Raw genomic sequence first — 19,030 nt, forward strand, 5'->3', positions numbered from 1 at the left:
CACTTTGCATGAGCCCTGCTGAACTTTGCGAACTACATTCTTATTACTTCGAATAGATTTGTTTTAAGAAAGTAGCATCATGCAAGGAGTGAAGGTCATAGCCCCTCTCCATTTGGCCTAACATACCTAAATAAACCGCGAAATGCAGGAAATTGTGGAAACTGACGTCTGCAGGATTATTTTTCCAGGGAGGAGCAAGCTTGATATTTTTTTTCCAGGAGGGGCAAACGAGACATATTCCCCCCTCATAATAGTGTTACCCATTCAAAAAAACACTTTTTGAGATTTAAGTTATCATGTTCCTTCAACACTCTTTCAATAATTAAGAAAATTACGGACTGAAATTAATTATATATGTGTGATCGTATATAAGCTTATGGTAACATCCAGCGGGAAGGCGTGCCCCCCCCCCCCCCCGCGCCACCCTTCTGGACGTCTATAATGATGACAATTTTTCGAACTGTTAATATACATAACCAAATAAATATAGAATTCCTTTCCATGTAATAACACTTAACGAAATAGTAACTAAACCTTTATCAAAATATATCGAATCGCACGACTAACTAATGTGCATTATAACCAATAGTATTATTTTGATATACTAACAACCAGGCACACCTTCCGGTACGCCTATTATGTTACGACTTATCATAAAATTATGGGGCACGCCACTGAACATTAAAGCCAACTTATATGGGCCTGAGACTCGGGCACATCCATTACCTGTTTTGAATACTGTTATATTAAGTAAACGCGAAAGAAAAAAAATGTTTCATCATTCCAAAAAAAAATTCTCAACTTAATTGCTGACTGTTATCAAATTATTTCATAATTTCCTTTTTCAGTGTCCATATTATTTATTATTCGGTCAAAATAAGCATCGATAGGCACTAAAAACTCGCAAAATAGGCAGGAAAATGCGCCTAAAATACAAAGTAGGCACTCATTTTCCCGGATTAGGTTCTCAAAAACCAATTATCTTCGAAATAGGCACTCAAAAAGGCAACTATGAAATTCATATATTGCTCTCCGAAATCCTCTGCCTACTTAAAAATATAAAACAAATCTCCAGGTTCAGCCCATCCAATGTTTCTTAAAGTTGGCACCACTGCCACTGAACAGGGAAATCAGCTGTTGACAACATTTCCACTTCATCTGCGAGCAAGACACTGTGGAACATTGCCACTGCGATTTAAAGACGTGCATAATGACAGCTTAATTTTGATTGTTTTATGTCTGAGGGAGTTTTTACCTTCATGCAGCAACACTGCATGAGAGAGTGGATTCACTGGCTACTTCAATACGAATCAGGCACATTTGCTAGGGAAAGTTGTTTTTGCTTTCATCAGACGGCATCTACTCGGCAGGACGTCAAGGTGAAGGTGAGTATCCTCCCAATGAAGGCTGTGCTGGGTCAGTAGTATTGACACACATCGAGCACGAGAGTGAATGAGTCAGCGGAAGTCATTGGCCTAGAGAAGCAGTACTACTCCAGCCGCTGATCAGCCCGCTAGAGTACTCGAGCGTTTGTTTACCATAAAATCATTCTCTCCAATACTTCGAGTAGCCAGATACCGAAGGTGAACTGACGAAATGTGACACACACATCAAACATAACCAGTGACGTATGCTTGTTAAAACCTGGACTATGTCACAATTCCGTAGTGCTGAGGGATTTTGAAACAATGACCTTACTCAACTGTTGAAAAATCTAGTCTCTTTCTATTCAATCTAGTAACAAACGTGGTAGTTGGAGACATTGTCGAGGGGAAGGTCCTGTAATTTTTTGGCTCCTCCACGATTTCTCGGTCGTGGGAAAATTCCATCCTTGGACCCCTGCTTTTATCGCATGTTGATTGATTGATTGAGTGGGTTTTATGCCACTTTTGGCTAATCGCGAAGATGAGGATGAATGGACTTATGATGAAATAGATGAAAGGACAATTACAAACTAATATGGACGACACAACACGAGTCCCACGGAGGATTATACTGGCTGGGAGTCCAGACGCCAGAGCCTCGTTTGCAGAATGCAGTCCAGGGTGTGCTATATACAAGGAATGTTGACATTTGAGTGTCTTCAGAAAGAGTAACCCCTTACACCCCTTTAACGCATGTTACGAAACCAGAATGGGGAGGGACTTCCGGTACTTCGCAACTTCTTTGTGAACAATTTTATGCACAGTTTCTCAAACAATTTTTCTTCTGTATTCAGCCTCGGAGCTTCGGGCTAGAATAGACGCTTCTGCAAACATTCGTCCCTCATCAAGGGTTCGGAACCGGGACCTGTGGCTTCGCAGCACGTTACGATGGCTACTCGGACATTTTCGGGTTACGGTTTAAGAACCCAATCACATTTTACACTCTATTTCGACGTCGTTATCTACTAAAGAACATTTTTACCCTCGGAAGGGGTGGAACTACTTTTTCGTGCCTGTTAGATTAGTTATATTTAATGGCTCTCTCTGAGTAAAAATATTCGATGAGGAAGACGTACGTGTCAGGTCCTCTGAAAATCACAGATGTTCCTCATCTTCACAGTATAGTCCAAACCCGTGGACCTAGCAACATGAATGTTTAAGGGTGTCTTACGATTATGACGTAAGCACCCACTAAGAAGGGATTTTCTGAAATGCAGTTCCTTAAGGGGGTTTACAGCCCTAGAACAAAAGTGCTCAACAGATGGCGTTGTGCGCATTATCGCATCTCTATGTTGTTTTGTTTGGCAGAGATCTACACAAACGGACTAATTAACAAGCCTATTATTCTTAAGAATGCTAATTTCTGATACTAACTGATAATGTACTAAGCTGATGCTTCATAATTATTACAATGAATGCTAATTTCTGGCACACACGGATGTTGTAGTAAAACAATGGTTGTTAATGGTTTGCTACTCATTCAGAATTCGGCCCATTTAAGGACACCAAATCAACATCAGACGGACCTCAAGCGGCAGTTGCAGACCATCTCCAAATCCCAAAGCGCAAGCAGAGCCCCATGTCAACCATAGAAGTCAGGACAACAATACTTCCACCAACATCCATATGCATCAGTTAGTCATTCATCTTGAAAACGTGACTTAAATTTGACGATTTGGTTTTGCTTACTGATTCCTACGTTCTCTATCATCTGATCACCAAACATAAATAATAATACGATACGATGCGGGCAGGTTGCTAGTAGTATGTATGTTGTGAAAGTGATTTTAGTTAAGAAAGCGACAATTGGTGAAACATAAAAATGAAAGTTTACAGTCCTGTGGGGCGAAAAATTGTTTTAAAATATATTCTAGCCCCAATATGTGTTTTTTTCGCTCCAAAAAAATTCTGATGTCTTAAATACAGCCAATCTTTATGCGAGGGACAATTACCGTATTTTACCGCATAGCTTTTATGGTATTTTTTTTTTTGCAAAAAAAATATTGAATCTCTTTTTAAGAAAAAAATGTGTGGATATTGCCGGCACTTAAAAATAATTTATCACTAGGTAAACTGTCTTCGGTGCAAGGTTAAGATTCACGGCATACTCCTGAATAAAAATAATTGAATAGACCAAATCGACACACGTCATTATTTCGTGACAGCAAATAAAAGAAGTCAACACATTAATTGTTATTGATTTGTGCATTGTATTCGAAATATCACACTTGAGAAAATTTACTTCGGTGTTGCGAGGTATGAACTTAATAAAATTTTAATCTTCTCTGTCCGAAGATTCTGCGCCGCTATTATTGGATTGAAAGGCATAAACCCATTTTTGGACTGAAACAACGGTGCGACGATTATGCTGTGAAATACAGTACGAAGGGGTACGTAACGTCCCGTTTGGTGGCGTTTTGGATTGTCATGTTGGGTGCTATATTCACTGGCCCGTTTGGGTTGTACTGCTTCAGGCTAAGGTAACACATACCGTAACATACCTCCGCGAGCTAAAAACGACAGACACAACAATCTTTATAAACCATGCAAGATTTTCATATTTTAGCAGGTTACAGAGGGTTAAGAGTATCAGAAATACTTTTTTGTGGAACAATAACCACGGAAATGCTACGGTAATGGTGGTAAATGAAAAAAAAATGTTAGTCAAGTAATGGCTAGCATGCTGTGGTCACTTCTGAACACTCGATGACGTCAGAAGAGATTATTTTGCATTTGGTTTTGATGAAATCGTATGAAGAGTAACTGCTCCCCAATCTTAACCCCACAGACTTGGAAGAAGCCGTAGATGCATCTTGGCCAGAGAAGTACAAGCTGAGTTGGCACCCGTCCAAGCAATGTAAAAGTCTTCGAGCCTTGCATTACCGCAGGTCGGCGGCGTACATGAACGAAAGTCTCTGAAAGGTTCGCAGCTAAAAAAGTGAAAATACACGTTCTCCTTGGAACACGCAAGCGGGAAGGGGTGCTGGTTATTCAAGGCCAGAGGTAATTGTTACTGAAGAAGAAAAAAAAGTTAATGCACATTTCCGACTGTTACTGGAGTTTGACGACCCGTCCCGAAGATTATATATTCGTACGACGCCATGCTTTAGTGTGTTGAGAAGTGTTTAACTGTGCACTCGGAGAACTAAATGCATTATATGGATTGATGGACCAGAATGCACCAGAGTTTTTTGTAGCTCAGACGAAACGTTTAAACGCATCATCAAAAAAGATGCATTCTGCTGCATCAAAACGCATCAACTGATGCATTGAAGTACATCTCGACTGAAAGAAATCCTCACTTGAATCAAATAATGCACTTTGGTGTTTCTTTCACGACATACAAAAATGCACCCAAATGCATCAAGTGTGAATCTGATTCTTTGAAGAAGATATAAAACACACTTTAGTGCATCAATCGATGCATTCTGGTGCATCAACCCATATGATGCATTTAGTTTTCTGTGTCGGGCCACTGAACCGTAACAAATGTCTTGGAAAATTAGACTTTAGGGGGCGCCCCCTTTTTCTTCTAAAAAGACGATCGCCTACTTGACTTCTAAAAGTAGGTGATCACCCTAGTAGTGACGCCAGAAAAGATTAGAAGGGGTTCATAAAAAAATCTCAAAGTTGAAAATCAATACTCAGTCTATGCTATGCAATGCGTTGTGTGTGTTGCCTACCTCTACGGCGACTTTAATAGCATTTTTTCAAAAGGAAGTTCTTCTATAGCCGTAAAGTTAGACAACACACATAACGCATTGTAGGAAAAGCCAGTGTTTCAGGATGAAGGTGTCCCATTTTTACTGCCGGTCAGTGTACAAAAATTTCCCTTTCTGTCGGAATTTTGAATTGCATTAGATTTCACTTACTTTGCAAGAGAGGTACTGTACATTTTGAGATATAATTATAATTATTTGCATGGGGTTTAAGTTTGTGAAAAATTCTCACAACAACATAGTGCAGTCACACAGTGTGGGGGGGGGGTTATATCTTTAAATCAACAAAACACGTTTAGTTAAGCTTTTAGACAAAATCAAACAAAAAAGTTTGGCAGCCTTTACTATAGTAATTTTGACCACAATATATGGTGATCACAATATAGGGGTAACTCTAAAAAAATACTTCCGGCGTTAATACCAGTAGTCTTGTGGGGAAAGTATTTCTTTCCACGACTGTACACGATTACCAAAAATAATTTGGTAATTTGTGCGTGGCGTGCTGCGGTTAACAGCAAAATGTAAAGAATTAAAAAGTTGTTTCAATAAAATGACAACATTGTTAAATACGTTAATGAACACCGTTGCCGTCGAGTAGATACTGCCTAGGACATTTTTTCTGCAGCCGACAGAAGCAAAGAGGGAGGCCGTTCCGCTACCCTGAAAAGGCAACAAGGGAGAAGAGCGGGGAAGGACTTTGGGGCATAGTGTTCTATGGGGTTATTCATATGCCTGTTAAGGGGCCCGGTTGCCGTTCAGACCTACCGGATCAGCCAGTGTTGTCACATCGGATTGGCAGAAAAGAGCTAAATCCCGCCCAAAATAGGAATACAATTTCTGTGAAGCAACTTTAGGTAGACTGCAGAGCCAAGGCTGGATTGAACTACAACTGAGACGAGTTAGGTAATACACGAAAATGTAGTTCCTTGGTGTGATTCGTGATTTGGAAAAACCTTGCTCCAAAGTACTAAGTTGGCAACAGTAGTACGTACAGCTGGGCTTCCCTTCAACAAAGGAGGGGAGGGAGTTCTGTCGTCTGCTCAATGCTCAACACACACACGTCAAACTGACCCGAAAAAAGTGTGGTTCTTCTTCTTCCCCTTCGCACCTCATTGCAAAGAAACACACACAGATGAAGAATTGACAATGGCCTACCACTATTCATTGGATTTTCGTGTTAACTGTCTCATGAGTGGTAGTTCTTTCTAGGAGTGTTTGTGACTAAATCAATGTGCTGATTGCAAAACAAGAACGAAATGAACAAATATCTAGCTCGAAGGCATGTTTTCTTTACCGAGGGGGGGTTGATAATTGTCGTACTGATAGCCGGTAACACTTTTGAAAAAATCACGCCACGCCACGCCACGGGTATTCCCAACAAACTGTTTTTCAATTCGCAGCTATTTATGTAACTCCAAAATAAAATGAGAGTATCCTACTGTATTGTAATATGAAATAAGTGGGCAAATATAGCGAATTGTGCCTTCTTTATTTCGAATACTACTCTTGCACAGATATTTCGCGGGGCATTTCTAACTCTAACCCTTCTTCTCGGCATGCCTTTCGTTATTTTCTACACTGCAAAAAACTAGCCTGTAAATTCGGTATTCTTATCCTAAAAGAATATTGACAAGAGGAGATTGTGTAAGCCAAATTTTCCACGAGAATGTCGCAGCTGAGACGAATGTCATACAAAAACCTTGCTCACAATAAAACTACATTGTAGATAGTTTCTTTTATGTTCAAATTTCCGTCTTCGTCGTGTATTACAAACGTCATAAAAATACAAACATGGCGGAAGTGCGTGATGGGAAGCAGCAAGGCTATCTGTTACTGCCGATCAAAATGTCCACGATGGTATTCAACCGTGAAGGGTGATGTGAGCTTTCGAAATAATGCCCACGACTATCTGATCTTTCTGTCAAATTGTCCCTCAGTTGGTGCAATTGATTTCAGTCCTTCAGAAATGTTCCCATGACCAACGTGGTGTTTCGTTCAGCTCAAGGGAACGTTTGTTATACGTTAGTTCAATATAATCATTTCTAGGAGGAGTCTGCTCTAAACACAAATCGTATTAGGTATGTATTGAGATGTTTAAGACAAAAATGTCCAGAACAGGGCACTTTGAACTTCTAAAACACTCGCGTCTGTTTCTGTACACGCTTATTAATCTTTAAATACATAAATTCTTTCCAACGTACATTGCTACCAATAGCATTGTATTCTTAGAACACCGAAACATTCGAGAACATTTTTCAAAATCATTTTGATTAAGAGTTGATTAAAAGTTTAAAATGAAACAAACGTTGTTCTTAAGGCCACTGTTTTTCCAATGCGTAGTTAATGTGTTAAAACGTTTGGAATAAACACATGCCTCTGTTTAATAAGTGTGTTGAACGTCATCAACAACTCGTTCGAAAATATCTTCGAAATGTATTTTCAATTTATTTATTCTGAGGAATATTTGTTGCTAATATCAATTTGAGGAAAACATATTGTAAGTACCATCACAATGAAAAATTAGGATTATTGTTCGATTGATGTAGATGCATCAACCAGAATTAACTTCAAAACGTTTATTATATTTCTGCCAACCCTGCGCACAGCACTAGTATCAATTTCCTTTTGGGACAGAACATCATGGTCTTATTATCGATATCTTCATGGGCGTCCGGAAGGGGGGGGGGGGGGGCTGGCCCTCCTGGAAAATGAAAGTCAACCAAAATTATGTATTTCACACATAGAATTTCATTTTAGCCACAATATGTGTTAATTATTGCATGAACACCATAAATTCAAATTTAAGCAATGTTTTTTTTAGGGTACAACACTATTTTTGGGGAAAATGTGCCTTGTTTGGCCCCCTGGAAAAAATATCCTCCTTGCCCCTCCCTGGAAAAAACCTGCGGACGTCCATGGATATCTTGGGTGTGTATCGCAGTGTTTTCTGAAAGTCAGCAAACTAACTACTGACATCAGCAGAATGTCTTACGTCACGACTTGCGGTATTGGCATCTAGTCCACAAGAATATATGTGACACACTTGGCTCTGAACTTATGCGTAATCAGCATTCCTTATGGCTGTCATGGGCGTAGTGTTGCCAACCATTACAATGAACGGTTACCATCTCTCACAAAAAGCCATATGTGCAGCTGCCTGGTCAGTAGAGCAAACTTCAAATAAAATGTTGAGTCCCGATTAGCCTATCTGTGCATAAAGTGGACTTGCAAGAAACTTCGAATAAATTTGGGAGAGCAAGATGACACAAACGATATTGAGGAATTTGCCGACCTCCTTGGCAGAGTGGTTAGTACAGCGCGCTATGACGCCAGGGGTCAGGGTCTGGGCACGGATGTTTTTGCGAGTGTCCTTTCATCAATTTCATCATATCATCACACATCCTCATCGTCGCGATTTGACAAAAGTTACAGAAAAGCGACGCTAAATAATAAAAATCAAATCGGACATTGATGAATTTGGAGGGGAGCAAATAATCCTCAATATGTACATTTCTTTTTTAAAAGGGTTTTTCCGATTTCCTCTGGATTAATTTGCACAACCAATCTCTGTTGGGTAAAGTACGTTAAAAAATCTCTATGCTTGGAGACATTTCTAAATGATTGGAAACACTGCATCCAGTGCATATAATGTCTACAGCGGCAATTTTGTGGAGTGAGTCGTATTCTGGGAAGCGTTTGGTGCATTTAGTGAACACGAACAATCTGATGTGGGTGCTTAATGTAAGTTTTGCTCATTTTTAAAAATTACTTTAGCCTATTTCCCTTGTTGCGATGATGATATTAATGATAGAGTCTGAGTCTGTGCATCGGCCATGTTTTGTCCATCGATATACAATATCTACTCCATATTTGACCAATCTTAGGTTTCCAAACCTTTATCCACGATCTTACAAGCAAACTGCACCTTGGCTGAAGGGTGAATATGACTTCGTAGATTCCATCCTCTTTAAGGGTGGTTAATGTTCATACCTTTCCTTTCTTAATGAAATGCTAAAGCTAATTTACAGTTTATTCTAAGGCTGATCGCCGGCCCCCGTGGCAGAGTGGTTAGCACATCCCGGGTTCGAATCCTCGCCTGGGCATGGATGTCTGTGAGTGTCCATTCATCAATTTCATCACTCATCCCCATCTTCGCAAATTAGTCAAAAGTGGCACAAAAGGCGAAGTAAAATTAAACAAATCAATCAATCTAAGGCTGATCCGATGTCTCGGTATCTGAAAATATCCGTTGGAATTTATTTACCGATACTAGCGGATACTTTCCCTGCATTTTAGTAATCTAATTATCCTTGACATTATGTAAAATTCGAAGTTGTGTGAAAAACCTGGATATTGCGAGTACATAACATGTATTTTAACATTATGGTGTATTTCTTGAATATTTCAAAGCAAAATTCTTGGTAAGTTGATGCATTTAATTGAAGTAGAATACTTACACACTAGTATCAATATTTTGAACAACTTTTAATTAGTACAATTTTCAATTATCGGTGGGAATCGGTAAAAATATCTGTCTTGTTTATAATGCCTATCATGTGTCAAATCGACAAGGCATTATTCACTGTATGCACGAAAGAAATTCCAGACGACTTATTAAGTGTTTCACATTATTTTCAATTTTAAAATACAATGTACAGTCAACGGCAAAGATAATGGTAGGCAAGTTGTTTACTACTATTTTAATTACTTCTTTATTCTACATCCTATGTTGTTTTAAGGACTGCAAATTGTTTTCTGCTTATTGACGTCATTGTTTCATTTTCATCACAATGTGTAATACAGACCGAATTAAAATGGTGGTGGACAATTCGCCTACTGTTTGTTTTGCCGTTGGGTGTACAAAGTCAATTTCATCTGCTTGAAGATAAGTCTGACTGTGGCTACATCCTATGGTTCTGATCATTAGATGGTCACAAATGGCACATTGCTACACAAAATATGTACAATATATTTAGATATTCGAAATGAAATAAACTTTCCGGCTTGTGCTTTGCAATGAGTAAACTACAAAGTTGTTCGATAACAAGCTCTTATACGTACAGTGCAAATTGTCCATGACTATTTTCATTAATTTTTCTCTTACATCCTGTGTGTTTTTAAACTATGGGTTTTTATTTATGCTGGTGCAAAAGTTGTCAACAGCTTGTTTTGAGTTTTCTTTTAATTCGCGAAGTACTTATTGGGTCAAATAAAGTGCACGTACATGGTGATGGACAATTTGCACGGTAATACTCATGGATCCCACTGTACAAAAGTGTGCAAGGGCAAGTCTTCAATAGATAATGTTCTGTTTGCTAAAACGCTGCCAGTAAGTAGTCTGTTACACAGGATAATACAAAAAAGTTCTTTATAAACTGTGTTCTGGCTGTGATAAGACAGGGTTAGCAAGGAAGAAAACAGTTGAAAAACAAAAATGGAAATAGTCTAGTACAGTACACTTAGTTAAAAAATTAACAATTTCTGTGAATGCTACTTTATAGCGTGCGTAAGCCCAATATGACGGGTTTTTTTAATATGGCCGCCACGCACATCAATATGCAACATGAGCTAACATTTTGGTTTATACCTTTCTTGATATTACATAAAATCACCTCCACAAATGGCCAAGTGAATATGTGGGGCGCTACCTTTACACACTCCGATGTGCTTTTATGACATATTTATGCAGGTGTTATGTCTATGTCGTATTTACTGTTCGGATACCTAGCGACTAACCTGGAATGTGATCACCTATTTGTTGACAGTTAATTAAACGGTACTGTTGTGGTCTCAAAAAGTGAAATTATGTTATATGTTACCGATAAAGCGGTTAATGTTTTTATGTTATGTTCTTGTGTTTTTTATGCTAGCAGTTTGCATTATTTATTGTTACCGTTAAAAGTGTTTAATGTGGACAAGAGTCAAAGATTTGCTGCAGACCTAGTAGGACGTTGGTCCAATACAGACTGCATGCCTGAACAGTTTCACAGGTATGGTTTAGATTCACTTAAGACTGAATCACACGAGGCTAGATTTCCTGCTGGAAATAAGATATGGTAATCAATGTGTACTCAACACGTTTTTAATTAACTCAGGTATGTGTCATTCATAAGATTCGTAGGATTCATTCATAAAGAAAGATTGTTGTTCAACTTAATATGTCAAACATTCATAATAATAAACATTTTCATTATCTGTTAATCACATCTGTCGTGTACAAATCTCATTGCTATGGATAAATTCTTAAATATTAATAACACGAATGCACCTCTTTTCTGCTAACTTGTATTTTTTAGCAAAAAAAAAAACAAAACAAATCTCGCAACCAACACTCAAAAACCACTTTCCCTTGCCAAACTTGCAGATTGTCTTCACATGACCAAACGTTCGCTCTGTTTGATTGTTACCACAGCATCGAGCAGAGAAGCCAGAATGCAATTAGAACACGGTCTATACTAGTCGCCTATACCAGTCAGGTAGCCAGTCCAGTGCCAACAAGGGCATTCCAGTTCCGCGTGGTTTGACTAAGGGACACGATGGTTTTTGCCTGTAAAATATTTCGAGAAGCCTCATTACAGAGTAGTTCGGACTGTAACAGCGCAGATGCAAATTCGGATCTGGTTCGAATCAATCATTACTTGATGATGTAGATCAGAGTTACATGATTTTAGGTTGATGGGCCAGGTTTTATTTTTTTGTCAATGTCGTAATTCCTTCCCCATCCTCTTTCCAGGTTGAGATGCCCAGGAGATGATATGCCAGTGCAGGAGATGGTGGGCGAGGTCCCGTCTCCTCCAGTACAGGACCCTGCTCCTGTGTCTCCTCCTCATCTGCCTCTTCTGCTTCGCGGGCCTCCACTGGGACCACAGGGTCTACGAGCAGGCTCTCAGGAGGAGGGACAACATCACGAGAGCGGTGAGTCAGCACATGGGACACCTTAATAAAATACTTTCAGCAATCCTTTACCGAGCAACAACATCCTTGCCGATGACCTTGAAGGTTATTTATTTCTATTAACACTAACTGCCAGGACGAATTTTGTATTTTCTTGCGGGATGCCGGAGCTATATTGATTCTGTGTGTAATTATTATGCACACGGCCCGTGTAATACACTTTCATAAATTTATTCTTCCCTAGGTCATGTGTATAACAATTACACACACCTTCTAGTAACAGTTCCATCTACTCAAATGTGTGCAAGAACTCCATGGTGTGCATCAATCTGATTCACATGGCCTGCGACAATTAGGATAGGGTAAAATGCTTATTCTGATGTTCAAATTATCCGAACAGATTGATTCTATAAATGTATGTCATTCCAAACAGTGGCGTGCACTCCCAAAGGAGGAAGGGGATGTTATGTATACTTTTTTTTTTCCTAAGTAATACTGGGCCAAAGGGTGGGCACGCCACTGAACCCAACCGTTCACTTTACGGATAGAGGATATACTGAGAATCCGTAAAAAGGATAAACGGACAGTTTGGATGATGTATTTATGGACAAAGCCGATTGCCCAATTTACTTGAATAATCTGAATATTCGATATCCTGTCCTGTCGTGTAGCAATGTTGCCAAGTGTATGGTTTTCGTGTGTTTGTGCGCTGTGTTTTTACCAGATTAGTTATAGAGCTTTGTTTCCCATTTTATTTGTTCTTCTTCATCTTCTCTGCGGCAGAAGTTATGTTCTACAACACCGCGAGCAGCGTTCGGCACTTTGGCACACGAAAACAAACTATGTCAGCCGAACAAAGTTTCGACTCCTCCTTGACTTGAAACCGGTACCAAGTTAGTATTTTGGCTTCTCGAATATTGTACGTATGGTACAGAGACGAGACGGTCCCCCGACTCGTTATCTCGAAGAGCAAGTCTCGCTTTCGTCTCGAAATATGGGCAATGTATGTAGCTTATCACGGTACAAACTTACACAGTGTTTCAAGGCATTACAGGAAACCATTTTTTTTTAAAAAAAAAAATCCTGCATGACGCCTCATTACGACGCTGCGAACCCTTATCAAATCTCTCTTCATCCCGAAGGCATGGAAACAAGCTACACAAGTTAACAGTTAAGTTTGCAATTGCGATTAACAAAATAAAGAAACCAGATGTTGCAGGTTCGAACCCAGGTCAAAGCATGGGAGTATCCCATCATTCATTCATCCTCATCGTCGCAATTGACACACCCGCTAGAAAATTGATGTGAAATAACAATCACAGTGGGTCTCGGTTTTTACAGATGCCTGTCCTCGTTCTCGCCTCGATTCTAACTGTTGCTCCAATCACGAGGCGTGTTACATGTGTGTAAGTTGCTTATATACAAAGGTTATTTGTTGCGATGGGGCTTACAGACAGCTGCTTTACATTCTCTTTGCATGTCGTAATCGGTTCTTTTTCCTTTTCTATTTTTTTTAAAAAAACTCTTCGTCATGAAACTTCGCGTGCACAACCACTCCAAGAAAATTACCCTTCATTTCTTGTGAACCAGTTCAGAACCTATCTTACAGCTTTCAGGCGCAAATACATTGCCTCAGTGTACCATGTGGAGAATCGGTCGTGTGATTTCGAATAAGGATGGTCACAAAATCTGGACAAAGAATATCCGGATTTCAAATTATCCGATATCCGTTTCGGATAATTCGGATATCCGGGTAATTTGTTTCAAACTATCGGGATAGAGCAGATTTGATTAAGGATTTGTAGAAAATCCCTACAGTGAAATGACGACTGAAATAATATGTGCAGAGCCCGTAAAACGGATAATCCGAATATCGCTATAATTCGGATATGCGAATAATCCGATCAATTCGCATATCACAATATCCGATATCAAGCAGAAGAATGGTTGAAGTTCCATCGAAATTAAGCACGCAATCACGTTTCTTGTAAAATTGTAACCCACTTTGATATGTCGCATCACCTACCTCACCATTTTGAAAAATGAAGTTGACCCCATGACTCCAAGATGGCGGACTTCAAGACGCCATGCTGGTAACAAAAAACTACCCCCCCCCCCTTCCTATAACATGTATGGGGACCTATGATCCGGTTTCCCTATTCGAATTTGTTTTAGACACCTATAAACTACTCTGAATATACGAGGTGCATTCAAGTTCTAAGGTCTCATTTTTTTCTTCATTAATAGAAGCAGTTATAAACGTGAGAGTTGTTTGAGAAGAAGCATCCATTCCTGAAGGTTGATGAGGCCAGATGACAGCACGATACGGCCCATAGGAAGCTAGTGGCGCTATCTAACGACGGACATGTTTTTGATACTGGGAATGACATCATTTACATCGAAAGAACAGCGTGTTATATTATCCATTTTCTTCACCTGAGTGGAGTAACACCCATCGATATTCATCTTAAATTAACTGAGACATGCTGTGGTGGTGTCATAGACGTGAACAATGTGCGTTGGTGGGTTCGATATTTCAAATAATGTCAAACGTCATATGAAAACAAACCAAAGGACCCACGAACCAGCCGTCAGTTACTCCATTCCTGAGAGAAGTTATGTTTTGGGACAGCGAAGGCGTTATACTCACGCATTGCTATCCTAAGAGTACCTCAATGATGGATACAAGCTCTGAAACTGATTTGAGGACCAAGTTGCTTCCAGCATTGCGAAAGAAACGGCCGAAAATGGCTGCAGCTGTGTTCCTTCATCAGGACAACGCACCTCCTCATCGGGCGGCCATTGTTCAGACGCTCTTCATGGAAAACAAATTTGAAGTAAATCACATGCTCCGTCCATACTCTCCTGACCTTGCACATAGCAATTTTTGGCTCTTTCCATCGCTCAAGGACAGTCTGTGGTCACACATTTTCCGGCCGTTCCTCTCTTGCATCAGCGATTATTCAGTATACAAAACAGACTCCTAAAAAAAAGTTTTCAGAGGCCATGCTATTTTGACGTCAGCGTTGCGAAAAATGTGAACGTCTAGATGGTGATTATGTTGAGAAGTGAAGGCAGTTTTAGCTTTCTGAGGTGAGTATATTTTTCAAAATAATTTAGGAGACCTTAGAACTTGAATGCACCTCGTTAGAGAGAACTGCGTACTCGCAAAAAAATTTTAAAAAAAATGGCGAACAAATACCTTAAAATAGGCGCCAGAATAAAAACTTTAGTAGCACTAAGTATGCGACGTGAGGCAACTCCCAACAATAAAGTGTGTACAATGTTAAAGTTTCGTTACAACATCCCCGCCTAGTTCGGTGCACCATTTGACTCTCTCTACACTCACATGTCTAGTTGGTTACAAAGTGCATCACCGAGGCGTCTACTTCGTTCATATGGTGTCAAGTAGTGTATTTGGTGTCTGCACCATTTGCACTACGTCCTGGAGCGGTGCACAGTGTGCTATGCTATATGTTCACGTGGCACGTGCTTGCAATCAAATGAATGTTGGAAGTAGCTGACAGGCATTTGTTGAATCTTCTAGCACACAGCGTCTATTTGGTTGAACAAAATTGCATCTACCTGGTGTCAAGAAGTGTAGCGAACTACAGTCCAGCAGAATTAACTTGAGAGAAATGGCCGCTCTGTGAGTGATGGAACTGAGCTCGAATTGGCTAGAGCGGGGGACTTCCCGCTGTAACGGGCCAATGGAAACTCTACTCTAAGAGTTTCCGTTGGCCCGTTACAGCGGGAAGTCCCCCGCTCTAGCCAATTCGAGCTCAGTTCCATCACTCACAGAGCGGCCATTTCTCTCAAGTTAATTCTGCTGGACTGTACACGGGGCTATTTTGTGTACTGGCTGTGATGTCATCCAGGGTTGCCATTCGTTTTGGAAAACAACGTATTGGTAAGTAGTTATCAATCGAAACAAGTTTATTCGACATTACTGAAAATATATGTAAAATACAGACTCCAGAGGACTTGACCAATGAACGCGTGCAGCACCACTTAGCTGCTCACACTCGCTTTATCCCCTTCTCTACCGTTATGCGTGGGCTTGCTCCACAGATTCCCGGGACAGAGCGTAATTCCCGGATTTTTTCAAGGTTTCGAGGCGGTTTGACAAAAGCTACAGACTTTTCAGAATTTCCACATCAGCGGGAACCTTGATATATCTGTTCAAACTTGACGAGAATATTTTGAGACACCCTGTACATATTACGAAGGGAATTAAAACCGTGCAAGAGAGAAAAACAATTACGCGAGAAGCTTGTGGGCAGCCTTTATGGTATGTTTGAGAAATGAATGCAGCTTACTGAAGGATTGATTGAACGAATTGCTTCGGTGGGAGTTTTCCTTATTAATGGTTAAACGAAATCGACCTGTTTATACGTTCCGTGTGAAGTAATGACAACGCTTTCATGTGAGTTAGCCGAGTGATTTATTGAGTGTATTTTTATAAAATGTGAAGAAACGTTGCTGAATATTTCATCAAGCTGGTTTTGAATAGGTGAATATTCCTTTCTTGCAGTTCATGTATATTTGCTGATAAGTCGCATGAATGAATCTGAGGACGGGGTGTATTAGTTTCAATTGTTGTTTTAAGTCGACTTTATGCACAGATAGGCTAATCTGGACTGGACTTAAAGTTTCCCGCGCCGCTGTAACAAGGCAAGGTAAGGTTCCCCGTGCACACTGCACCGTGCCGCGAAGGCACATTCTCGATCTTGGCCATTTTTTTAGGTGATGTTAACAGCACCGCGCTCCGACTGCCTTTACCATTTAGGGTTGCCCCCCAGGTACCCATTTATTAGATGCTAAGTGAACCCCAGAGTCGCTTAATGCAGGAGAAAAGGCAGGGAAATGTTCGACTGATTGATTGATTTGGTGTTTTAAGTCCACTTTATGCACAGTAAGGCTAATCGGGACTGGGCCTACAGTTTTAAAGTGGAATCCGAACCACTTGTGCCTCCACCGGGTGCGTATTTCACATTGAAATGAAGATTGGGGACGTGGTTTGTAATGGAGAAGTTTCTGGTTGGCTGGAGTGCCTTTTTTGTTTTACTTTGTTGAGTATTTCTATGGCGTGCCTAACAATTTGACTATAGTCTTGAACTGGTTGAAAACTGAAAACCCCTTATATTTTTCTTTCCCATCTATTATCTACTTTTAATACATTGCTTTCATTTTTTCTACATATTTCTATTACAGCATCACTTTCACTAAATCGATACTTATCCTCCAACGATTATTTTACATTCTATCACCTTGTGCTGCCATCTACACTTCCTTATCGAAACTCCTTTCTTTTCATTCTGTGTTGTTATATCTGGTTTGTAACAACTCTTTTTAAAACAAATAGGCGCGCGCTTATACAGTCAAAATTAAGGTTTTGGCGCTAAACAAGGGTTTGATAGATTTTTTAATGTTTTTTAAACATTTAATTCAAAATGTTTCTTTCTTGCATCTGACGAAAAACGGAAAATGACCCAATATACCCTTATACCATACAAGTAATGGTATAAGAATTTTCATCAAACGCAACATTTCTTAAATTATTTCCTTTAATATTTCCAATAAGAAAGTCCATTCGCTTTCCGAGTATTGATTACTATTCGAGCACGTTGTCTTCCCCGACAAGATGGTTCTGTTTGTGCTGGGGTATAGTAGTCTGTGGTTTACAAATAGTGTTCGCACTAGTCAATGAAAAGAATGCCAGTTTCCTATCATACAATAGATTATCATTGAGACAGTCTGCTAGCCAATAGGGAGCATTCATGCACAAACCACGCCCCCAATCTCTATTTCAATGTGCACATGTGAAATACGCCCACCGGGTATCGAACCCGGGACCCCTTGATTACAAGGCAGCGACGCTACCACTGCGCCATCGGGGAGGCCCAGGGAAATGTTCGAAATTTCCCAGAAGCTCTGAAAATCTCGAATTCTAAACGTCATTTCTACCTTAAGTGATTGTTTTTGCATTTCTGGAATATAAACTAAAAATTGTTTTTGAATTTCTGGAATAAAAACTAAAAATTCCCGATACGTTCAAGACACTTACAATGCAGAAAACGTCGATTTGATTTTGATTTATTTTATTTTACTTCGCGTTTTGTGCCTCTTGGCTAATTTGTGAAGATGGGGATGAAATGATGAAATTGCAGAAAACGTCGAGAATTAACGAATTTTGAAAATGACCATTCGGTATTTCCCGGCTGCTCAGGATCCCGAAAAATCGGGGTATCAATTTCCCGAAGTCGGGATCGGGACGGGAAATTATTCTCCCGATCCCGGCCCCGACTTTTCGGGATCCAGCACACCCCTAGTTCTTTTGCTTGTGGCCTCTCTTTAGTGCTGTGTACAGGGGCGCCGACTTGTCAAAATTATTGGGAGGGCTCTGATCACTGAAATAAATTAATGAATGACTCACTCTCTCCCTTTTTTAAGTTTTGATCTCAGTGTTCGGAATCACATAAAAGCCCATGAATTCCTCAAAAATATCAAAATTTTTATTCGCAGTTCTAATGCAGAATATTAATATTGTCCACCAATGGATATTTCACAAGTGTCGTCAACCATAATAGCAAAATATTCCCGATTTTTAATATCTGCTACCACGGAGCGTAAAAGAGATCTCCCTAATATATCAATGATCTCCTTCTGAATGTCATGTTAGAGCCATTTGTAGCCCAAAAGTCTCATCCACTACCCTAATCATGCACATCGTCTTTTGAAACTCTTTTTAGTAAAAATTTTAACAATACTCATAATTACATACTTAGTATATAGTAATAAGTCATGTGTTTTGCTGTCTCTGGTTATAGCTCCCCCCCCTTAAAGTTGATGGTTTAGCGGTCTCAACCCCCAAATTGATGGTCTAGAACATTTCAAATGTGTATTTAAAGTTAAGTTCATGTGGCACAATTCTGAGTAAACTTTACAAGAGAAGCAAAATAATACATTAGATTCTCTAAAGCAAAATTATTT

General features: G+C 39.7%; 2 protein-coding genes across 5 annotated transcripts in view; one reads left to right on the top strand and one right to left on the bottom strand.

Annotated features, from left to right (window-relative positions):
• LOC145997401 (calcium uptake protein 1 homolog, mitochondrial-like) overlaps positions 1-19,030 on the bottom strand; it is a 236,586-nt gene that overhangs the window by 119,353 nt on the left and 98,203 nt on the right. The window lies entirely within an intron of this gene.
• LOC145997400 (carbohydrate sulfotransferase 11-like) overlaps positions 1-19,030 on the top strand; it is a 79,706-nt gene that overhangs the window by 36,768 nt on the left and 23,908 nt on the right. For 2 of the 3 annotated variants that reach the window (XM_083134399.1, XM_083134398.1), the window contains exon 2: positions 11,877-12,058. In XM_083134399.1, the coding sequence (XP_082990525.1) occupies positions 11,894-12,058 (165 nt within the window). In that variant the 5' untranslated portion in view covers positions 11,877-11,893. Of the gene's footprint in view, positions 1-7,117; positions 7,222-11,876; positions 12,059-19,030 lie in introns of those variants that run through there. The other variant, XM_083134400.1, reaches the window with a different exon arrangement.

Source organism: Lepisma saccharinum, chromosome 13 (genome assembly GCF_977018435.1).
Source record: "Lepisma saccharinum chromosome 13, izLepSacc3.1, whole genome shotgun sequence".
In the NCBI taxonomy this organism is placed as follows: domain Eukaryota; kingdom Metazoa; phylum Arthropoda; class Insecta; order Zygentoma; family Lepismatidae; genus Lepisma; species Lepisma saccharinum.